At 38.5% G+C, this 20453-nt stretch overlaps 1 protein-coding gene and 1 pseudogene across 2 annotated transcripts in view; one reads left to right on the top strand and one right to left on the bottom strand.

Moving 5' to 3' along the window:
• Nucleotides 1-20453, top strand: part of PIR (pirin) — a 120663-nt gene that overhangs the window by 82579 nt on the left and 17631 nt on the right. The window contains exon 8 of the mRNA XM_032285962.1: nucleotides 17000-17044. Coding sequence (XP_032141853.1) covers nucleotides 17000-17044 — 45 coding nt within the window. The remainder of the gene's footprint in view (nucleotides 1-16999; nucleotides 17045-20453) is intronic.
• On the bottom strand, nucleotides 3197-3652 carry LOC116556818 (annotated as a pseudogene). Its single transcript, XR_004271176.1, has one exon. The product of XR_004271176.1 is annotated as a 40S ribosomal protein S20 pseudogene (transcript).

Raw genomic sequence — 20453 nt, 5'->3', positions numbered from 1 at the left:
CCTGCCTTGGCCTCCCAAAGTGCTGGGATTATGGGTGAGAGCCACCACACCTGGCTTCATGTTATTGATTGTTTTCTTTGCTGTGCAGAAGCTTTTGAACTTGATATAATATCATTTGTCTATTTTTGCTTTGGTTGCTTGTGCTTTTGAGGTCTTACACAAAATATCTTTGTCCAGTCCAATGCCCTGGATTGAGGAAAATAAACATTTTCCTCAATGTTTATTTGTAGTATTTTCATATTTTGAGGTCTTAAATTTAAGTCTTTAATTCATTTTGATTTGATTTTTGTTTATGGCAAGAGGTAGAGGTCTAATTTCATTCTTCTGCATATGAATATTCAGTTTTCCCAACACCATTTATTGAAGAGACTGTCTATTCCTTAGTGTATGTTCTTGGCACCTTTGTCAAAAATGAGTTCCATTGGTCTATGTGTCTGTTTTTATGCCAGTACCATGCTGATTTGGTTATTATACCTCTGTAGTATAATTTGAAGTCAGGTAGTGTGATGCCTCAAGCTTTGTTCATTTTGCTCAGGCTTGCTTTGGCTATTTGGGGTCTTTTGTGGTTCCGTATCAGTTTTAGGATTCATTTCTGTGAGTGAGATTGGCATTTTGATAGGGATTGCATTGAATCTGTAAATTGCTTTTGGTAGTATTGTCATTGTAATGATACTAATTCTTCTAATCCATGACCATGGAATATCTTTCCATTCTTTGTGTCTCCTTTTCAATTTCTTCCATCAGTGTTTTATAGTTTTCCTTGTATAGACTTTTCACTTCTTTGATTAAGTTGATTCCAAGGTATTTTGTAATCTTTCTTTGTAACCATTGTAAATAGGATTGCTTTCTTGATTTTTTTTTCACATTGTTCACCGTTGGTGTACATAAATGCTACTAGTTTTTGTATGCTCATTTCATATCCTGCAACTTTACCAAATTTGTTTATTAGGTTTAATGGTTATTTTTTTTTTGGTGGAGTCTTTAAGTTTTTCTTAGTATAAGATAATGTAATCTGTGAAGAAGACTAGTTTGACTTCTTCCTTTCCTATTTGAATGCCCTTTATTTTTTTCTCTTGCCTAGTTGCTCTGGCCAGGACTTCCTGTATTATGTTGAATGAAAGTGGTTAAAATGGGCATCTCTTCCTTGTTCCAGATCTTAGGGGAATTCAGTTTTTCAATTGAATTCTTTCATTTTTTCCCCATTCAATATGGTGATAGCTGTGGGTTTGTCATAATAAGGCCTTTATTATTTTGAGGTATGTTCATTCTATACCCTGTTTGTTAAAGGTTTTTGTCATAAAGAGATATTGAATTTTATTGAATGTTTTTTCAGCATCTATTGAAATAATCATATTTTTTCATCTTGATTCTGTTAATGTGATGTGTCACATTTATTGATTGTATATGTTGAAACATCCTTGCCTCCTTGGGATGAATCACACTTGATGATGGTAAACAATCATTTTAAGGTGCCGTTGAATTTAGTTTGCTAGTATTTTGTTGAGAGTTTTTGCATCTATGTTCATCAGCAATATTGGCTTGTGGTTTTCTTTTTTTGTGTGTTCTTGTCTGGTTTTGATATTAGGGCAATGCTGGCCTCATAGGATGAATTCAACAGTGAGGCCATCACATCTTGGGCTTTTTTTTTTTTTTTTTTTTTTTTTTTTGTGATGGAAGGCTTATTAAGGCTTCTGTCTCCTTACTAGTTATTGGTTTTTTGAAGTTTTCTATTTCTTCGTGGTTCAATCTTGGTAGGTTGTATGTATCTAGGAATTTATCTATTTTTTCTAGGTTTTCCAATTTATTGGCATATAGTTGTTCACAGTTTCTAATGATTCTTTGTATTTCTGTGGTCTCATTGTGTCTTCTTTTTCATTTCTGATTTTATTTTTTTGGGTCTTCTCTCATTTACTCTTAGTCCATCTAAAGGTTTGTCAATTTTATTTATCTTTTCAAAAAACCAACTTTTCATTTCATTGATCTTCTGTATTTTTTTTTGTCTCAATTTCATTTACTTCTACTCTGATCTTTATTATTTCTTTTCTTCTAATTTTGGATTTCACTCTGGCTATTTAAGTACAGAAAAATTTTAGATTAATTCACCTAAACGTAAGACTTCACTATGTGTGATTTTTATAAAAATAAGTGTATGTGTGCTTTAACTTTTTAGTGCAGTGCTTTTTTCTTTTATTTTTGAGTTGCTTTCCTCCAATCCCTTGTTCTGCCTTATCTATGTCAAGTACCCTCTCTGTATATATCACAGATATATCCTTGAATAATATATTGCTGTATTTTTCTCCACACTTATTTTTCTACACTGATATATATGTGCATTCAAATACATGCAGATATCGGGCTATTTTGTCATTTTACTAAAATTGAATCATATTATACATACTCTTTTACATCCTGTTTATTTGACTGAAAAATACTTCATGGAAATCCTTCCCAATTTATTTATATAGCTCCTTTTGGTTTTGTTTTGTTTTGTTTTGTTTTTTTAAGAGACAGGATTTTTCTCTGTCACAAAGGCTGGAGTAAAGTGGCACAATTACAGCTCACTGAAACCTCGAACTCGTTGGCCCAAGAGATCTTAGGAGATCTTCCCATCCCAGCCTCCCAAGTAGCTAGGACTACAGGCACTCATCATTAATGGTGGCTCCTTTTAACGGTGATACTCTATATCATCTAAATATATGCTATGATGTATTTAGCTTTTTTTTTTTTTTTTTTTTTTTTGAGAAGGGGTTTTTCTCTTTTTTCCCAGGGTGGAGTGCAATGGCGCAATCTTGGCTCACCGCAACCTCCGCCTCCTGGGTTCAGGCAATTCTCCTGCCTCAGCCTCCTGAGTAGCTGGGATTACAGGCACGCACCACCATGCCCAGCTAATTTTTTGTATTTTTGGTAGAGACGGGGTTTCACCATGTTGACCAGGATGGTCTCGATCTCTTGACCTCGTGATCCACCCGCCTCGGCCTCCCAAAGTGCTGGGATTACAGGCTTGAGCCCCCGCGCCCGGCCTAGCTATTTTCTATCAATGAACATTCACTTGGTTCCTGATGCTTGAATATAGTAAACTGGTCTGCAATGAATATACTTGTACATCTGCCTTCCCATGTGGAAATTTATTTTGATGAGACAGGTTTCCAGGGATGGTCACCAGCTCTATGCATGTTTAGTTTTTTTTTTTGTTTTGTTTTTAACAACTGTTAATCAATTTATTAAAATAACTGACTTAAGCATCTGCAATGGTGACTTCCACCTCAACTCCTGGCTCAATACTGATGGAAGTAATCTGCTTAACAATCTCAGAAGGACTGTGCAAGTCAATGAGTCGCTTGTGGACTCTCATCTGGAAACGATCCCATGTTTTAGAACCTTCACCACAAGGTGTTTTTCTTGTAGTGATTCTCAAAGTCTTCGTAGGCATTCGAACTGGTCCTTTCACTTTCAGATTCTTTTCCTTTGTTCCTCTGATCAAGTCAGCACACACCTTCTCCAGTGATTTTACGTTGCAGCTTGATAGAGTGATTGGAATTCGGTGAATGGCCACCTCTGGCTCCACGGGTGTTTTTCCAGTATCCTTAAAAGCCAAGGCTGCTGCGCGGCTTCCTGACCGACCTGTTCTTTGGCAAGAGGGAACAGCAGTGAGTCAGGAGCAGGAGCGTGCGGACTAACGATCCACAACAGCTACGACCGCGTCTTCCTCAAAGAGCGCATGTTTAGTTTTAAAAGGCATTGTCAGGTTGCAATCCAAAGAGGCAGTCATACTTTCAGTTTTCTTGTTTTTTTTGTTTTTTGTTTTTGTTTTTGTTTTTTTGAAAAGGAGTCGTACTCTGTCACCGAGGCTGGAGTGCAGTGGCGTGGTCTCAGCTCACTGCAACCTCTGCCTCCAAGGTTCAAGTGATTCTCCTGCCTCAGGCTCCCAAGTAGCTGGGATTACAGGCATACACCACCACGCCCAGATAATTTTTGTATTTTTAGTAGAGATGGGGTTTCACCATTTTGGCCAGTCTGGTCTCAAACTCCTGACCTCATGATCTGCCCGCCTCAGCCTCCCAAAGTGCTGGGATTATAGGCGTGAGCCACCACACCTGGCCGGCAGTCATACTTTATATCAGCAGCATATAGAATACCAGTTTCTCCATGATCCCACTAGCAGGAAGTGGATGGTTCATGTTCATTTTTGCTCTGCTCTCAAGACATCACCTTATACTGCCTCCTGAGAGAATGCGTATCTGTCAGTTTACAAAGCTGTATTTGCATTTTATTTTGTCATCATGAATTTTCAACCTGAGATTTCATTTCAAACACTTTTTTTTTTTTTTTTTTTGAGATGGAGTCTTGCTTTGCCACCCAGGCTGAAATGCAGTGGTGCGATCTTGGCTCACTGCAACCTCTGCCTCCCAGGTTCAAGCAATTCTCTTGCCTTAGCCTCCCTGAGTACCTGAGACTAGAGGCATGCGCCACCACACCTGGCTAATTTTTGTATTTTCAGTAGAGATGGGGTTTGACCATGTTGCCCAGGCTGGTCTTAAACTCCTGACCTCAGGTGATCAGCCCACCTCGGCCTCCCAGAGTGTTGGGATTACAGGCGTGAGCCACTGCACCTGGCCTCAAACACTTTTTGTTTTTTTCTAAGACAGAGTTTTGCTCTTGTCGCCCAGGCTAGAGTGCAAAGGCGTGATCTTGGCTCACTATAACCTCTGTTTCCTGGGTTCAAGCAATTCTGCCCCAGCCTCCTGAGTAGCTGGGATTACAGGCATCTGCCACTATGCCCAGCTAATTTTTACACTTTTAGTAGAGATGGGGTTTCACCATGTTGGCCAGGCTGGTCTCGAACTCCTGATCTCAAGTGATCCACCCATCTCAGCCTCTCAAAGTGCTGGGATTACAGGCATGAGCCACCGCACCTGGCTTCAAACACATTTTTTATAGGGATACAACAGCAAGTAGCTTAGAAATGCACATTTATCATTGAGTGTCTGTAAACCCACTTTAAACAAGTGTGTTATGAACCCAGCTATGAAGCAAAAGATCCTGTCTTTTCCAATACATCACTTTTAGTTACAGTGTTCTCTTTTTCTCAGTCTGTCTCTCTGTATCTCTCTCCCTCCCTCCCTCCCCTCTCTGTCTCTCTCTCTTTCACACACACACACAAACACACACACGCATACACACACACATACACTCTCATGAATGCTTCCACTCCATTAGGTGACAAATACAAAGTTTGAGGCTTCTCTCTTTAGTGCCAAGCAATTAATTCAAGTATTATAAAGCACTCATTATTTGCAGATTTGTTAGTCCTGGCTGCCTGTAATCAGATATACTGGATGGTAAAATTGTCTTGAATAAATTTTATTATGAAGTAATTCAAGTCAAGGTCACCATTTGTCTTTTTTTGTTTTTAACCACCTTTCCAGGTCAAATTCCATCATAAACTCCAAGGACTGTCTAAATTCTTTTTATTTAGGTGCTTTATTGTATCACATATTTTGTGAAATGTGTAGGCCATTGACAGGGTCCTGGACATGTTTTGTCTATAATATTTTGATTGTTTTGTTCCTCATGGTAAGGGAATTTGACATGGATGTCTGGGTTATGTTTGGCTTTTGGAATAAGCTGTGCAGTCTAACTAATTTAATATTGACTTGGTTGTATCATTACCAGACTAATTAGATAGCAGTAGAAGCATATACTGCTACCATCTCATCCCTGATACTGGGAAAATGCACATATCCCAAGGGAAATTCAGTTAAGGGAGGCTGAAAACGTTTCTCATGAATCACACTAGGTTTTATCTAAATTCTTTCTCACAAATAGTATCAGAATCGATTTTTACCATTTCTTTATTTCCTTCAGGCTAATCACATTTCTCTTGGGTTATGCTAATCTTGCAGAAAACAGATGTTTCATGCAATGATGATTTGGAAGGCAGTTGATATCAGGAATCGAGCTGAACAGTGCATCACTTACAAAGAATCTAATTTGTCGAGTCTCTGACAGTACCAGATTCCTTTCACACTGGCCACATGTTTTTCATATTAGATGTTGGCTAAAATGAGAATAAGTAGTTTTTTTTTTTATGGTGGCTTTTACCATCTCTTGCGAGGCAATCTGATTTTCCTTTTGCTGTAAACTAATTTACAGATAACACCATTGGTTACCACTAATTTTGAAGGACATAAATCTGTATTTCTAGGAAACTATCTATCTTGTCCAAGAAACATATGCCTTCTGGTCATGTTCTCCTTGTCTTCTGACTGACTGTTTCACAGTTTGGCCCTCAACAGCCACTCTGTTTATTTTTCTCATTTTCTTTTACAGCACCTTTGCTTCTAAATACTCAAAGACAGGATCTGGAATGTTAAAAATGGAGAGCTGTTATGGGAAAAACTTGATTTTGTGAACCTTTTTGCTTTTCCTTACCTTATAACTTTTCCTTTACGGTATATGTGGATCAATAAACAAAATTTCATTAGAAAACCCATAGCCTACCCCTCTGTGGTAGACAGAATAATTTTCCCCCAAAGATGTCCATGTCGCAGTTTCCAGAATCTGTGTATATGTTACGTTCCGTGGCAAAAACAACTTCGCAGATGTGACTAAGTTAATGCTACTGAGATAGGGAGATTTAGCTTGGATGATGCAGGTAGACCCAATGTCATCATGGGAATCTAAATAAGAGAAACAGGGAGATGGGGAGTCAGAGTGAGAGAAGGAGATGTGACAATAGAAGTAGAGGTCAGAGTGATGTGATTACTGGTTTTGAAATGGAAGGCACCACAAGCCAAGGACTAATGGCAGCCTCTAGAAATCGAAAAAGGTAAGGAAACAAATTTCCCCCTACAGCCTCCAGGAAAAATGCATTCCTGCTTGATTTTAGACCTATAAGGCCCATTTTGGGGCTTCTGACCTCCATAATTGTAAGATAATAAATTTTTGTTACTTGAAGGCACTAAGTTTTAGAGTAATTTGTTATAGCAGCAATAGGAAACTGATACACCCTTTTAAATATTGTCAATATATTGTTGCTGCTTCTGTGTTTACTTTCAAAGGGACAAAAGGAAAGGAACAACATCTTCCTTGATTAAAAAGTAGATTTTAATGCTATACATATAGTGGCTAGTTGGTAAGTCACATTAGTACGTATTTAAATAAGTCTTATTGTATTAATTATCCATATGCTGCATAACAAATCACCCCAAAACTTTGTGCCTTAGAACAACATGTATTATCTTGCAATGTCTCACAACTTAGCTATGTACTGTTACAAGGCTGCAATCAAAATGTCGGCTGGGGGCTGGGTACTGTGGCTCACACCTGTAATCTCAATACTTTGGGAGGCTGAGAAGGGCAGATCACTCAAGTCCAAAAGTTCAAGACCAGCCTGGCCAACATGGCAAAACCCTGTCTCTACTAAAAATACAAAAATTAGTCAGGCATGGTGGCGCGGGCCTGTAGTCCCAGCTACTGGAAAGGCTGAGGCATGAGAATTACTTGAACCCAGGAGGCAGAGGTTTCAGTGAACCAAGATCGCCCACTGCACTCCAGCCTGGGCAGCAGAGCCAGACTCTGTCTCAGAAAAATAAGTAAATAAATAAAATGTCATCTGGGGCTGTGGTCATCTCAAGGCTTGACTGGGAAGGATGTGCTTCCAAGCTCATGCTTATGTGGTTGTTGGCAGCATTCACTTCCTCAAGGGTTGTTGGCTAGAGTCTGCTCTCTGTTTTTGGCCACATGGGTCTCTATTATAGGGCAACTCACAACATAGCCGCTGACTTCCTCAGAAGGCACAAAGATGAACAGGATGGAAGCCAGAGACTTTCTGTAACCTAATCTCAGAAGTGACATCGTATCAATTTTGCTGTATTCTACTGGTTAGAAGCAAGACTCTAGCCACAGCCCACACTCCAAGAGAGGGGATTACATAGGGCGATATGGGAGGTAGGATCAGGCAGATGTCTTAGAGTCAACCTCCACACTTATGATCTTGGTTGAAAGTACCACACGTTTTCCCATATGGTCAATGACTCAAAAACAAGTAGTGATTTTTCTCTCTCTCATTTGTGACTTTAAAAAATGACTTAAGTAAGCCTCAAAACATGCATAGTGATTTTTTTCCACAGGCTTCTTGCCTGGTTTTTCATAGTCATTCTCTGCTTTTAAGGAGAACGCCCTATATGTGAATGATTCATGTAGAATTTTAGATTTTGAGTGTTTTCATGGAGAGATCAAAAGCCTATTTAATTCATGAGTAATCTTTTTGCAGAGCTCTCCACTTCCCAGCAGTACATTAGACTATTCAATCACAGTTCCCTTCATACTTAGAATGTATACATAACAGTTATGAATGTAAATCAATAATAGGTCTTCAGAACAGTGATGAACATGAATCAGAGCCTAAAATATAAAATTACTCAGGAAGAAGTTTAACATCATTTTCCTTTGACTGGGTTGTCTTTTTCATATTTATTTGTAAGAGCTCTTTATATATTCTGAATACTAGTCATTGTCAGTTATTTGTGTTGCAAATATCTTTTCTTTACCTTTCTATACTATGTTTCTCTATTTTAATAAATAAAAATGCCTTAAATGTATCAATTGGCTCCTTAATGATTAGTGCTTTCTGTGGCTTCTTTAATCATCTTTCTGTAGCCCAAGATCATAAAAATGTACTCTCTATTATAAGTGCTTTGTTGTTTTGCCTTTCATATTGAAGTATTTATTACACCTAGAATTGTTTTTTTAATTATTTTTTAAATTGACAGATAATATTGTATGTATCTGTCATGTACAACTTGATGTTTTGAAGTATGTATACATTCTGGGATGACTGAATTTAACTAACATATGCATTACCTCACATAGTTATCATTTTTGTGATGAGAATACTCTATATCCCCTCTCTTAGCATTTTTCAAGAATACAATACATTGTTAACTGTAGTCACCATGTTGTACAGTAGATGTCTTGAACTTATTTCTACTATTTAAATGAAATTTTATATCCTTTGATGAAATTGGTTTTCATGTATGGTGAGATACAATTACATTTTTTAAAACATGGTTTTGAAACAGAGGGAAAAATGGCAAAAATGCCTGATGGAGAATGCCATGAACATTTTAAGGGGGTCACACTTCATTGAATCATCATATAGTAATCATAATCATTATAGCTAACATTTGTTAAGTGCCTACTGTTTGCCAGAAACTGCTCTAAGAACCTTCCCTATTCTTAGAATTAACAACTGCAATCCTCACGACCCTGTGAGGTAAGGATTATGATTATATCATTTTTTAGATGAGGAAACTGAGGTACAAAGAGATTAACTTAAGATTAATTAGCTAGTGACTATTGGGACTGAGTTTCTGCTAGGACTCTTAACTGCCATCTTGTCCTGCACCAAACAAAAAAGTGGACCTTCAGTGACCAATACTCTATTAGTAGTGCCTTGGGCACATTGGTAAATAAATCCAAGATATTGCACATAGGTTAAAAAAATGACTGTTCTTGAAAATTTTTAGGTGAGTAATATCATCAGTTCGAAATTTGTGTTGTGTTTTTCTGATATGTCACCTTTAGGAGAGAACAGATTAAATAGATGATCAATGTAAAGTAAAAACCTATTCTAAGAATTTAAGCATATTTCAATTTTGGCAGGGGTGTATTTTTTTCATATTTTGCAGGAGCTTTTAAAAAATCTTTTTCTCAGTCTGAGCATGGTGGTTCACGACTGTAATCCAAGCACTTTGGGGGACTGAGGCAGGTGGATCACTTGAGACCAGGAGTTCAAGACCAGCCTGGGCAACAAAGTGAGACTGCCTGTAATTTTCAAAAAAGACCTCTTTCTCTTAAAAACAGGTGTCCAAATATATCCTAAAATAATCTAAGGGTTATTTATGACATTCCCTGCTAATTTCAGGTTTCTATTATTTTTTTGAATATTTAATCCTTAAAATTCTGTATATTTTCAATCTTAATAGTCTACAAACTTGGCTTCAATCTAAGTTCAAATGCCTAAACTAGTTTTTGTTTTATGCTGCCAAATAGAATTTTATGATTATGATATTTGAATTATTTTCTGATTTTTTTTGAGCAATTAAAAACCAGTTGCAAATACTGCATATCTTAAGAGGAGACAAATTCTGTTCAAATAAAACCAATAAATAGTAGTAGCATATATTACTTCAGTTAAAAATGTTATTAAATATCTTGATAAAACTTCAATGCATCATTGTACACTTAGTCTCTAAAGAGCAGGATACAATTATCTGTCAATTTTACCTTTTTTTTTTTTTAAAGAGCAGGATAAGCTTCTAGGGTATTCTAATACATTTTTAGTACTATTGTATTGGCAAGAAAATCATCAGCAAGGTTTGTCCTCCAGTGGGCTAGGCTTCATTCTGGGCATGCAGAAGGCTGTATTCTGAGTTTATCTTCGAAAGAGCTTATATCGCTTATGCATTTCTCATTCAAAATACTAAATTTCATTTATGTCTTAGCTTTCTAATACAATGAGTGTTCAGTATTATGAATATGGACCAAACCACAAGACAGGGTTATCCTACAGGTTGCATTTGTTCTTGCTTAAAATATGGGATCCTGACGGATGGCTCTTAATGTTATATGCCCATGGCTTATAAACAGCCTGTAGTATGATCGTTCTGTAATATATAAAGTACCTTCTGATTCTGTTTCATTCTGGAAAGCCAATTGTCTCAAGTGTCTTGATGTGTGTACCATTGTGTTACATAGTTGGGCATTTTATTATTGGTGTCAGTCATCAAATTTGGTAAAATGGGCATTCTCTTTTTTTTTTTCATTGGAATTCTCGCAAGTTCAGCTAATAACCTATCTCTTTCCCAGATTGCAGAGTTACAAAGTTGACGTTTCTTTATCTTGCTGTTTATCTTCAGTTAGAAATCTGGGTTAAATGCCTATTCATGGCAAGCTAGCAGATCTTATGGTGAGCTGTCAGTTGCTGCATGATCAGGCAACCCAACTCATGTCACCAATTGTAGTCTGCAGTGTTTGGTGGGACACAGACAGCATCCTTAATGCCATGAGGTTCTTGATGAGGACATTTTGGGAGAAATCCCAAAATGTAGAGTTCTTTTGGGAAATGATGACCCTGCTGAGCTTTGCTCAAGGTATTGTACAGTTGAAGAGACTAATTGACTTGGTGTGAGGGGGGTGCAGTAAGGAGCTTGGGGCCATCTCCATAGTGATGACCCTTCCCTGGTCTGGGTCACAGCCTCATTAGAAGTGTGTAATCTCTCCACCTGCACAAATTTGGAGGAAAATGGAAAGAGAAGAAAGGGGAAGGAACATGAACTGATATTTGTTAAATACCTCCTGAGTGCCTGGCATTGTGTAGAGAAGATTAAAAACATAACACACACATATGTATATACAGATGTATATGGACATTTATATATGTTTATACAGACATACAATATAAACAGTATGTTTGATGTTTCCTCATTAGACTATATTCATCACAACTCTGTGGTATATGGATTCATTCCTTATTTTACAAACCAGCAAACAGGCTTGAAGAAGTAAAGGGTCTGGTCCTAGATCTCCCTGAAAGTGATGCACTGATTTTGAAACAGGTACTTTCTGCCTTTAACGGTATGTGCTCATTTTCGTTGAGTTTTTTTATGATTGGTTAGTTGGTTTGTTTTCTGTGATCCTCCAGAAAGCCTCCTTTAAGGTTTGCTGCTGTGCTTTGTTTCCCCACTCTCCAAGAGAGAGTTGCTGTGATAGAATTAAATATGGAGGCAGGGCAGGCAGAGTGGCCATGATACTGGAGAAATGTTGGAACGTATTGAGAAGAGTCCGTCTTTCAGAGTCAGGAGTTTGGCTTGTCCTGGGAGAACAGGGAGCCATTGAAGGATTTTAAGTGGAGATTCTAGAAAGGTGTAATTTACCATGTGTAGAAAATGGATTGGCAGCAACCAGTTAAGGGACATTTCTTTCACCTGTATGGTTTTTATCTTAAGATAGATATGAACTAAGTATGGCACACATATATGTTCATTATTTCATCCTTTGTGCTATTCTGAATTAAAATTACTGAAAATAAATGAAAATTCTCTAAATCTGGGAAGGACAGGGATTAGCAAACAGTTTAGTCTAATGAAGAAACGTCAAATAAACCCAAACTGAGGGACATTCTATAAAATAACCAGTCTGTACTTTTAATGAAAGAAAAAGACTGAGGAACTGTTTCAAATGAAAGAGTAGACATGACAACTAAGTGCAGCATGTGATCCCAGATTGGATCCTGACCTAGAAATTTATTTCTCCTTTTCCATAAAAGGCATTACTCAGACCATTGACATAATCTGAATATCTGTACATAGTAGCATTGTATCAATGTTAATTTCATAATTTCTATAAGTACACTATAGTTTTGTAAGAAAATATCTTTGTTTTTAGGAAATACATATTGAAAATTATTTCAAGGTAAAGGGGCTACATGTCTGCAAATTACTCTCAAATATTTCAGAAAAAGAATGACACATTTATAGCAAAAAGAATGATAAAGCATATATGTTAACATGTTAGCTTTTGGGAAATCTCGGTGAATGATGTACAATAATTCTCTGTAGTATTTTTGTAACTTTTAGATATGTCTGAAATTATTTTAAAATAAAAAAGAATTTGGTGGAATGAAGAGGGAGAGGGTAAACCAGGCAGGTCTGCCTCTATGTCCTAGGAGGCCAGGCTTGAAGTCCAAGATGAGGGAGTTGCCCTGCCAAAGCTGATGCAGGGACTTCTGGTGGGGTGGAGGTTGCTGGTAGGGGAGGAGGCTTTTAGGAACCAGGGTTGCTTTGGGGTCTGATAATTAGTGTGACCCAGAGTTTGTGAAGGGTTGCAATCTCTCCTTAGCCCAGTTGTCTTTATCTCTGTTAATGGTGTTGGTGTGTCACCAGCCTATGTTTTTCTATTTTTTTGCACATACCTGTGTAAGGAATACTTGTAAGTTCATTGGAATAATGAACTGTAAGACTGAGGCAGGAGGAAAATGACCTGGGTTAAGGCAAGGAATGTAGGCTGAGGAAAGTTCTCACTAGGGACGTTTGCAAGAATTACGAGCCTCCCTGGACATGAGAGCAACTGCCACAGAAAATGATTTACATATTTTTTTTAAATTTTTGGTGTTTTAATGTTTGGCTAAAGGAAGTCTGACTTAAAATGCATTGCTGACTTCACTGTCCTAGGGGGCCAGAATGAAAATGTGACTTCCCTCCCAACTCATTTTATTCGTCATTGCCCAAGGGAAGGGAAGAGCTTTTCCGCTGCAAAGAGACAGTAGCTTGGAGACCATATTTGTAGGAGAAAGGAAAATGTAGGGGGGTGTGAATTCTGACAAAGCAATAAAAATTGGGGGATGGCATCAATTCTTGGTACAGGACATAAAAGTGGGAGGAGAGGTGGGGGAAGAAAGAAAGATGAGAAGGACCTGAAAATCTTACAAGAGATCTCTTCCTTGATGCAATCCTGCTCTTAGCAGAGAAGGAATTCTCGTAAAATGTAGCTATTGTTAAACATAGAGTAAGCATTCATGAAATTTGGCATTTGTTTTCTTTTGCAGCAGGCTTAGGAAACAAGAAACAATGCTTAGTTGGCTGCTGCCCTGTAAAAAGAAAAAAAAAAAAAAAAGAAAACAATGCTTAGTGGAAATTAAACAAATTAATAGAAACAAGTGCAGATGGGCATCATGCTGAAAAGAAGGAAAAAAGTAAATTGCCCTTGTTCCTATTCCATTCCCTCTAACACTCTGTGCTTTCCAATCAACAACATGAATTGTGTTATTACTGCAAAGATGGACTCTATATCCTAACAGAAGATTTTACAAGGAGTAAAAATATATGAACACACTTAAGAAATTGACTTGGCCATTCCTTTAAGCAAATTTTTGGTCCTTCTGGATCATGTAAAAAGATGAAAAAGGAAAGAAAACAAACCTAGGTAATTATGTGTAGACTAGATTTCTGCTTGGAGGATGGATAGGAAGCAAAGCAGGTAGAGGAGAAATGAGATTAGAACAACCAAAGTGAGCTCAAACAAAAGCCTGGTTGAACTATTGAGAGTTTTTGAGGTTTTATCAAATGTGGAAACCATTTTTAATACCTTTAAACCATAAATAGAGGATTTGTTGTATAGATTATGACATGTCCTTATAATGGAATGCTATGCAGTTTTTCCCAAGGATGAGTTACTTTTCTATGTTTTGACTTGGAAAGATATCCAAAATAGAATATTGAGTTAGTTCTAGTTGTTTTTTTCTTTTTCTTTCTTTCTTTTTTTTTTTTTTTTTTTTTCTGAGACGGAGTCTTGCTCTGTCGCCCAGGTTAGAGTGCAGTGGCATGATCTCGACTCACTGCAACATCCGCCTCCTGGGTTCAAGCAATTCTCCTGCCTTAGCCTACCAAGTAGCTGGGATTACAGGCACAAGCCACCATGCACAGCTAATTTTTGTATTTTTAGTAGAGACAGGGTTTCACCATATTGGCCAGGATGGTCTTGAACTCTTGACCTTGTTATCTGCCCGCCTCAGCCTCCCAAAGTGCTGGGATTACAGGCATGAGCCACTGCACCCAGCCCAAGTTAGTTCTAGTTTTTAAGGAAATAATATATAGTGCACAAAAAATTTTTAAAAACCTGAAAGCAAATTGCTAACAATATTTATGTCAGGGTAGGAATGAAGATTACAGAAAGATTTTCAGTTCAGATGTCCCATACTTTCATGTTCTTAAAATAAATTAGCCAGGCGTGGTGGTGCATGCCTGTAATGCCAGCTACTCAGGAGGCTGAGGCAGGAGAATCACTTGAACCTGGGAGGCGGAGATTGCAGTGAGCTGAGATGGAGCCACTATACTCCAGCCTGGGTGACAGAGTAAGCAGAGTGAGACCCTCTCTTTCTCTATCTCTCTCTCTCTCTCTCTCTCTCTCTCTGTGTGTGTGTATTTTTTAAATTAATATGGTTTTTTTTTTGTATAATCAGAAAAAAATGAAGCCATTGGTGCTCTGAAAAAGAAGCAATTGTCAGTGGCAAAATTTTTGAAAAAGCAGAGGAAAAAGGGGTTTGGTTGTAGAGTATGATTATAAATCAGGCTAAATAGAAGTAGAAAAATCTCAGCATTCATTAGAAAACAGAGGAAGAAGTACTCCAACAGAGCCAGCCCATCCAGTTAAGACATATGGGATCTGGCTATAAATTGTTAGTGTGTGTTTTTATCATCTACCATGGACCTCCCTCCTCAAAGGTACACAATTTGAACACCCAGCTATGCCTTATTCATTTTTGTATCTCCCTCTAAAGTACATGCCCATGGTAGATGTTCAGTAACTGATGGTAGATCAAGCTCGGAAGACTAAGTCTGAGTGGGTTAATATAGGAGAAAAAAGAGTAAGCTATGAATAAGTAACATTACTTTCAGAGGGCTTAAACTTTACTTAAACTGTAGTAAAATATCAGAGAGGAAAAACTGTGAAATAGGAGGATGGGAAAATATTCTCTGGACCTGCTTAAGCATGTTTGTTTTTCCGTCCTTCAGATTTTCTTAGTGAGACTTAATTTACGTTTTCTCAGTTATAACTTTTCTCTTGTACCCAGTTGGGCGTTTCAAGCCACCTGCCATGACAATCAAATCCTTGGAACATATTTTGGCCTCCCTGTTCCTTCTGTGCTTGCCTTTGTTTACTCTGTCACCACACTGACTCCTACACAGACTCCAGTGTGGGCTCTGTCCTTCCAGCATTGAACTGTGCCCTGCATTCTCTTTCCAGATCTCCTTTTTCACTGAAGACATATGGAGGGATATCTTGATTCCATTTTGACTGTGCCTTTTCTAGGTTCATATCTCTTGATGGAAACACAGCATCTCTTCTGAGCCATGGGTACAATGTACCCATGGAAATCAAGTGTTTGTGCTGAGAGTGCAAATAGCTTATTGTCCATGGTTCTGATCTCTTGGCCCCATGGGTCATGGTAGGAACCTGGTGAAGTCTATGTACTCTCTTCCCAGAAAAGTGTGCCCACTTCAAAAACTGTGTGAACAATTCAAGGGAGTTCACAGGCCATCCTGGAGCCCATTGATACCCTGAAGATTATGTATCCCTGCATCCCTGGAACTTACGCATATTGTATGTTAGGGTCGATAAAAAGGAGGAGTTCACTGGAACCAGAATGCAGCTAGAATACACTGGAACTAGAATGCAACTAAGTGCAAAAAACCAGGCTGGGCTCAGTGGCTCATGCCTGTAATCCCAGCACTTTGGGAGGTTGAGGCCAGCAGATCACCTGAGGTCAGGAGTTTGAGACCAGCCTGGCCAATATGGTGAAACCCTATCTCTTCTAAAAATAAATAAATTAATAAATACAAAAATTAGCTAGATGTGGTGGCAGGCACCTGTAATCCCAGCTACTAGGGAGGCTAAGGCAGCAGAATCGCTTAAATCTGGGAGGCGGAGGTTGCAGTGAGCCGAGATGGCACCACTGCACTCCAGCCTGGGTGACAGAATGAGACTCGGTCTCAAAAAAAAAAAAAAAAGCATATTTCTAGCATCATCTTCATACTTCAGACACACTGGAGACACAACAAATGGAAGATAAAGCCAAACCGGAGTGTTGCAGTTACCATGATAACATTACAACTGGAAGGAATAGTTTGTTTGATAATACAGCTTATAGCCTATAGATACACAGCCAGTTGAATTGTACACTGTCTATTTTGGGTATGTCTTAAATATTTGGGACCAAGTCATTTTGGTTTAGGGGTGTGTTTGTGTGTGAGAAAGAGAACAATATGAGTGTCAGTGTATATTTTAAACAGTTCACAGAACTTAAATCTTAAAATGTCTATCTAAAGAAAAATAAAGGATTTCATCTCCAAATATGTTTATATTTGTAATATGTATATGCCTTTGTTCCTTTTGGCATTATGGACACTAACATTTTAATGTTGCTGGTCCTTTCCAGGGTGGACGAGCTTCATTTACACCATATCTGGAGATGTGTATATTGGTAAGTTATGGCTATGTCACTTAGGACTCAATTGCAATTTAATTTAAACTACTAAAGGCAGAAAAGGTAGGATGATACCATTTTATGTAATTAAATACTATGCCACCTTCTCTCCCATACTAGCCGTCTCTATATCGCAGCACATGTATGCCCAGGGCAAGGTGCCTCTCAGCTTACAGAATGTTCAGTGAGGGAAGAGAATATGAACACCAGTCATGACACAGCCTGTACACAGAGGAAAGTCCAGGCACCATTATGTGTTTTGATACCTTGCTAGGACGTTGGCAACCTTCATACTGATAAAGGGATGGAGCTACAATGGGCTCCAAGGGGAGCAGGAATCTGCCTATCTCTTGGGAGGAGGAAGTGGAAGGAGATGAATTTGCGATGCTAGTTTCCTCTGAGAAATCTCAAAAGTGTTTTTTGTTTTTTTTTTCTGTTCTTCCGAGGGTTATATATGTGTTGCTTGTTGAGTCTAATCAAGAAAATATGTTTGAGACCCAACCAATGCTCATTTTATAGATGAAGAATGTGAAATCTAAAGAAAGTTGTTTAACTTGCTAGGGTTACACATTGGTAGATGTGGGACCAGAGCTAAGGTCTTCTCAATCCTGCTCTCCACGCTCCACCCCATACCCTTTGTCCAATGACGATGCAGAGATAGCACCATCTAACTTGTCTTTTCAAGTCTAAATCCCGTAGCCAACCCAGCAGCAGAAGCAACAGAGCGAGTGGGAGGGAGGGGCTTGCAGAGCAGCCTGGCTCCTGCCTGCATCTACTCCTCCCCTTCCCATCCTCCTAAAAGCAGCCATGGGTTCCCTTAAAAGGCTCTCTGAAGGATTGGGAGAAAACAGCTATAGCAGATGATGTTGGTATCCCACCCACACCCCTGGGCCCTTACTTCCTGAGTGCCCATTGACCAACTAACAACAGCCAGAATCTGTACCACTTTGCCTGAAGGCTTTTCGCTGAAACCAATCAGGGCAAGGTGAAAGTACTGGAAAATTAACATTCCCAGAAGCTACCTGACCCCTCAGGCACCATAACTCTGAAGCCTGTGTGAAAGGCCATTTACTAGTTGCTCAGTGTGAAAGTACTGGAGAATTAGCGTTCCCAAAAGCTACCTGACCCATCAGGCAGGATAGCTCTGAAGCCTGTGTGAAAGGCTATTTACATACAGTCAAGCCACCTGAGTGTGTTTGATGACACACCCTTCATTGTCTGACTTCCCTTTTCTGTCTAACTCTCCTGACTCTGGACTGTTGTATCCTGAGATCACCTCCCAGATAAATTCCTTGTATCAGAATATGCATCTCCAGTTATACTTCTGAGAAAACCCAGTTAGAGAATCAACCTCCCATTTTCCCCTCCTCATCGCCATAGACAATTATGGGTGGTGTGGATGGATGGGGTGGGGCATCCCAAAGTACAAACTGGCCAAGAATTCCCGTTTCTGAGACCCTCTGCAGTTTGGGTGCTCTCCACCCACTCCTGCAGGGATGCCAGCACTGAACTTCCTGGGGCTCTAAAATGGCCACCTCCTTGGGCAATACACTCTGAGCTCCAGGCAGCTGGCTTACAGATAATATCTACTCAAGGATAGAAGGCCACACCCAGAACTATTTAAACCATTCTTATATTCTCCAAAAGGGTGTTCAATTGCCTGAAATTATTCTTCTGGAAAATAATGGTAATACAAACTCATGTATTTTGAATTTATTCCCAGTACAGTACAAATGGACTTAGTTCCCTTTTCAATGAATAGCATTTGAATCAGGGGTCAGGAGCAAAATTCATTTATTTTAGCACTGGAGAAAGTGTGGAAAAAAAAGTCTTGTAGTAGTATCATAAATTTATATGTACACACCTTAAACTCTATTAACCATCTGGAAGAGATGAGACATCATTTGTTTTTATAATCTCCTGAAAATCCTGAGAAACACATGGTGCTTTATAAAAATAGAAAAAAAAAACATTTTTATGGAGGCAGTGCTCCTGATTTATGCTTTCAAGAGCAAAAAATAATCTGCATAAATGGAAATAAAGAAAGCACATGAATTTTAAGGTGGTAAGGATACCAGAAATGTTTGTGTAGAGTGAGAAAAAACAGGGAGAAGCAAACTTTCTGTAAAAGGCCAGATAGCAAATATTTTCAACTTTGCAAGGCATATAGTCTCAGTTGCAACTACTTGGCCCTGTCCATGTAGTACAGAAGCAGCCACAGATGATACATAAACAAATTGGGTGGCTATTCCAATAAAACTTCATTGATGGTCACTGAAATGTAAATTTCATATATTTTTCATATGTCATGAAAGACTATTTTTTAGTTTGTTTCAACCATTTATAAAAGTGAAAACAGCCTGTGAGCTCTACAAAAGGTGACAGGTGATTTTGGTTTAAATGACATTGTAGAGAATGAAGGGGAAAGAAAGTAACAAGTAATTGCCTAAACCTGTTTTAAGCAGTAGTTACAGCCTTGTTTCCTGATAGACCTTTAGCCTGAAAAGTTAACAAGTGAAATGCTCCGCGAATCTCAGGATAAGAATGACCCACACATCCACTTGTTTTTCTTGAGATGAGGTAGGATTTTCCTGAGTCATCTCTATTTACTGACCTGCTCCCCCCTCGTGACCATGGGCCACAGTGCAAAACATCTGGCAGGGGCTGGTCTGTAACCTTGGAGCAAAGTTGCATCTGTCCAGAATAAGCTGGACCGTGAAGAGAATCCATCTCACAAAACTGGTCTCTCGGGACTCTGCTTTAACCAGTGAGTGGCTGGCTAAATGGCCTCATTTGAATTTTATCTCCTTCCCTTCCTCCTACCAACACCTTAATGGGGGGCGGTTAATGAGAAAAACAAAAGGACAAGAATAAATCATCAGAGAAAAAGAAATGACGAAACAGAAATAGCTATTAATATGTACTGACTTATAAAATCAATAAAGAAAATCCCAAAAATGCTTTCTGACTTTACTGCCTCAATTTTATCTTGCTTATAAAACTAGGTTGGCACCAACAAACCACAGATGGCAGGAAGTGATAAGCAAGGAATTGTCTTTTTCAAAATGTCAAACATGTTCAGTTGAAGTAGATGTAATGAATATATATATATACTTAGTGCATTGGGCTGGAATAAATGGGCTGCAACTTGGTTTGGGGAAATAATCTGGGGAGACTGCATAAAACGGAAACTTAGGAGTTAATATTGGTTATTAGGAAATTTAGTAGTTATATTAGTTATTAGTTATATTCGTTAATTGTTAAATTTTTAGCTTATTACAGGAAGTGCTTAAAAGACATTGGTAAATTTAGTTTAACTACAAACAGGTCGAGTTTTGAATGTTAGAAAATGCTGGACAACTGGGCATGGTGTTTCATACCTGTAATCCCGGCACTTTGGGAGGCT

This window comes from Sapajus apella, unplaced genomic scaffold (assembly GCF_009761245.1).
Source record: "Sapajus apella isolate SASKATOON/1434 unplaced genomic scaffold, GSC_monkey_1.0 scaffold17, whole genome shotgun sequence".
Classification (NCBI taxonomy): domain Eukaryota; kingdom Metazoa; phylum Chordata; class Mammalia; order Primates; family Cebidae; genus Sapajus; species Sapajus apella.
Note: the sequence above shows the minus strand (reverse complement) of the source record. Positions and strands in the feature narration are given on the sequence as shown.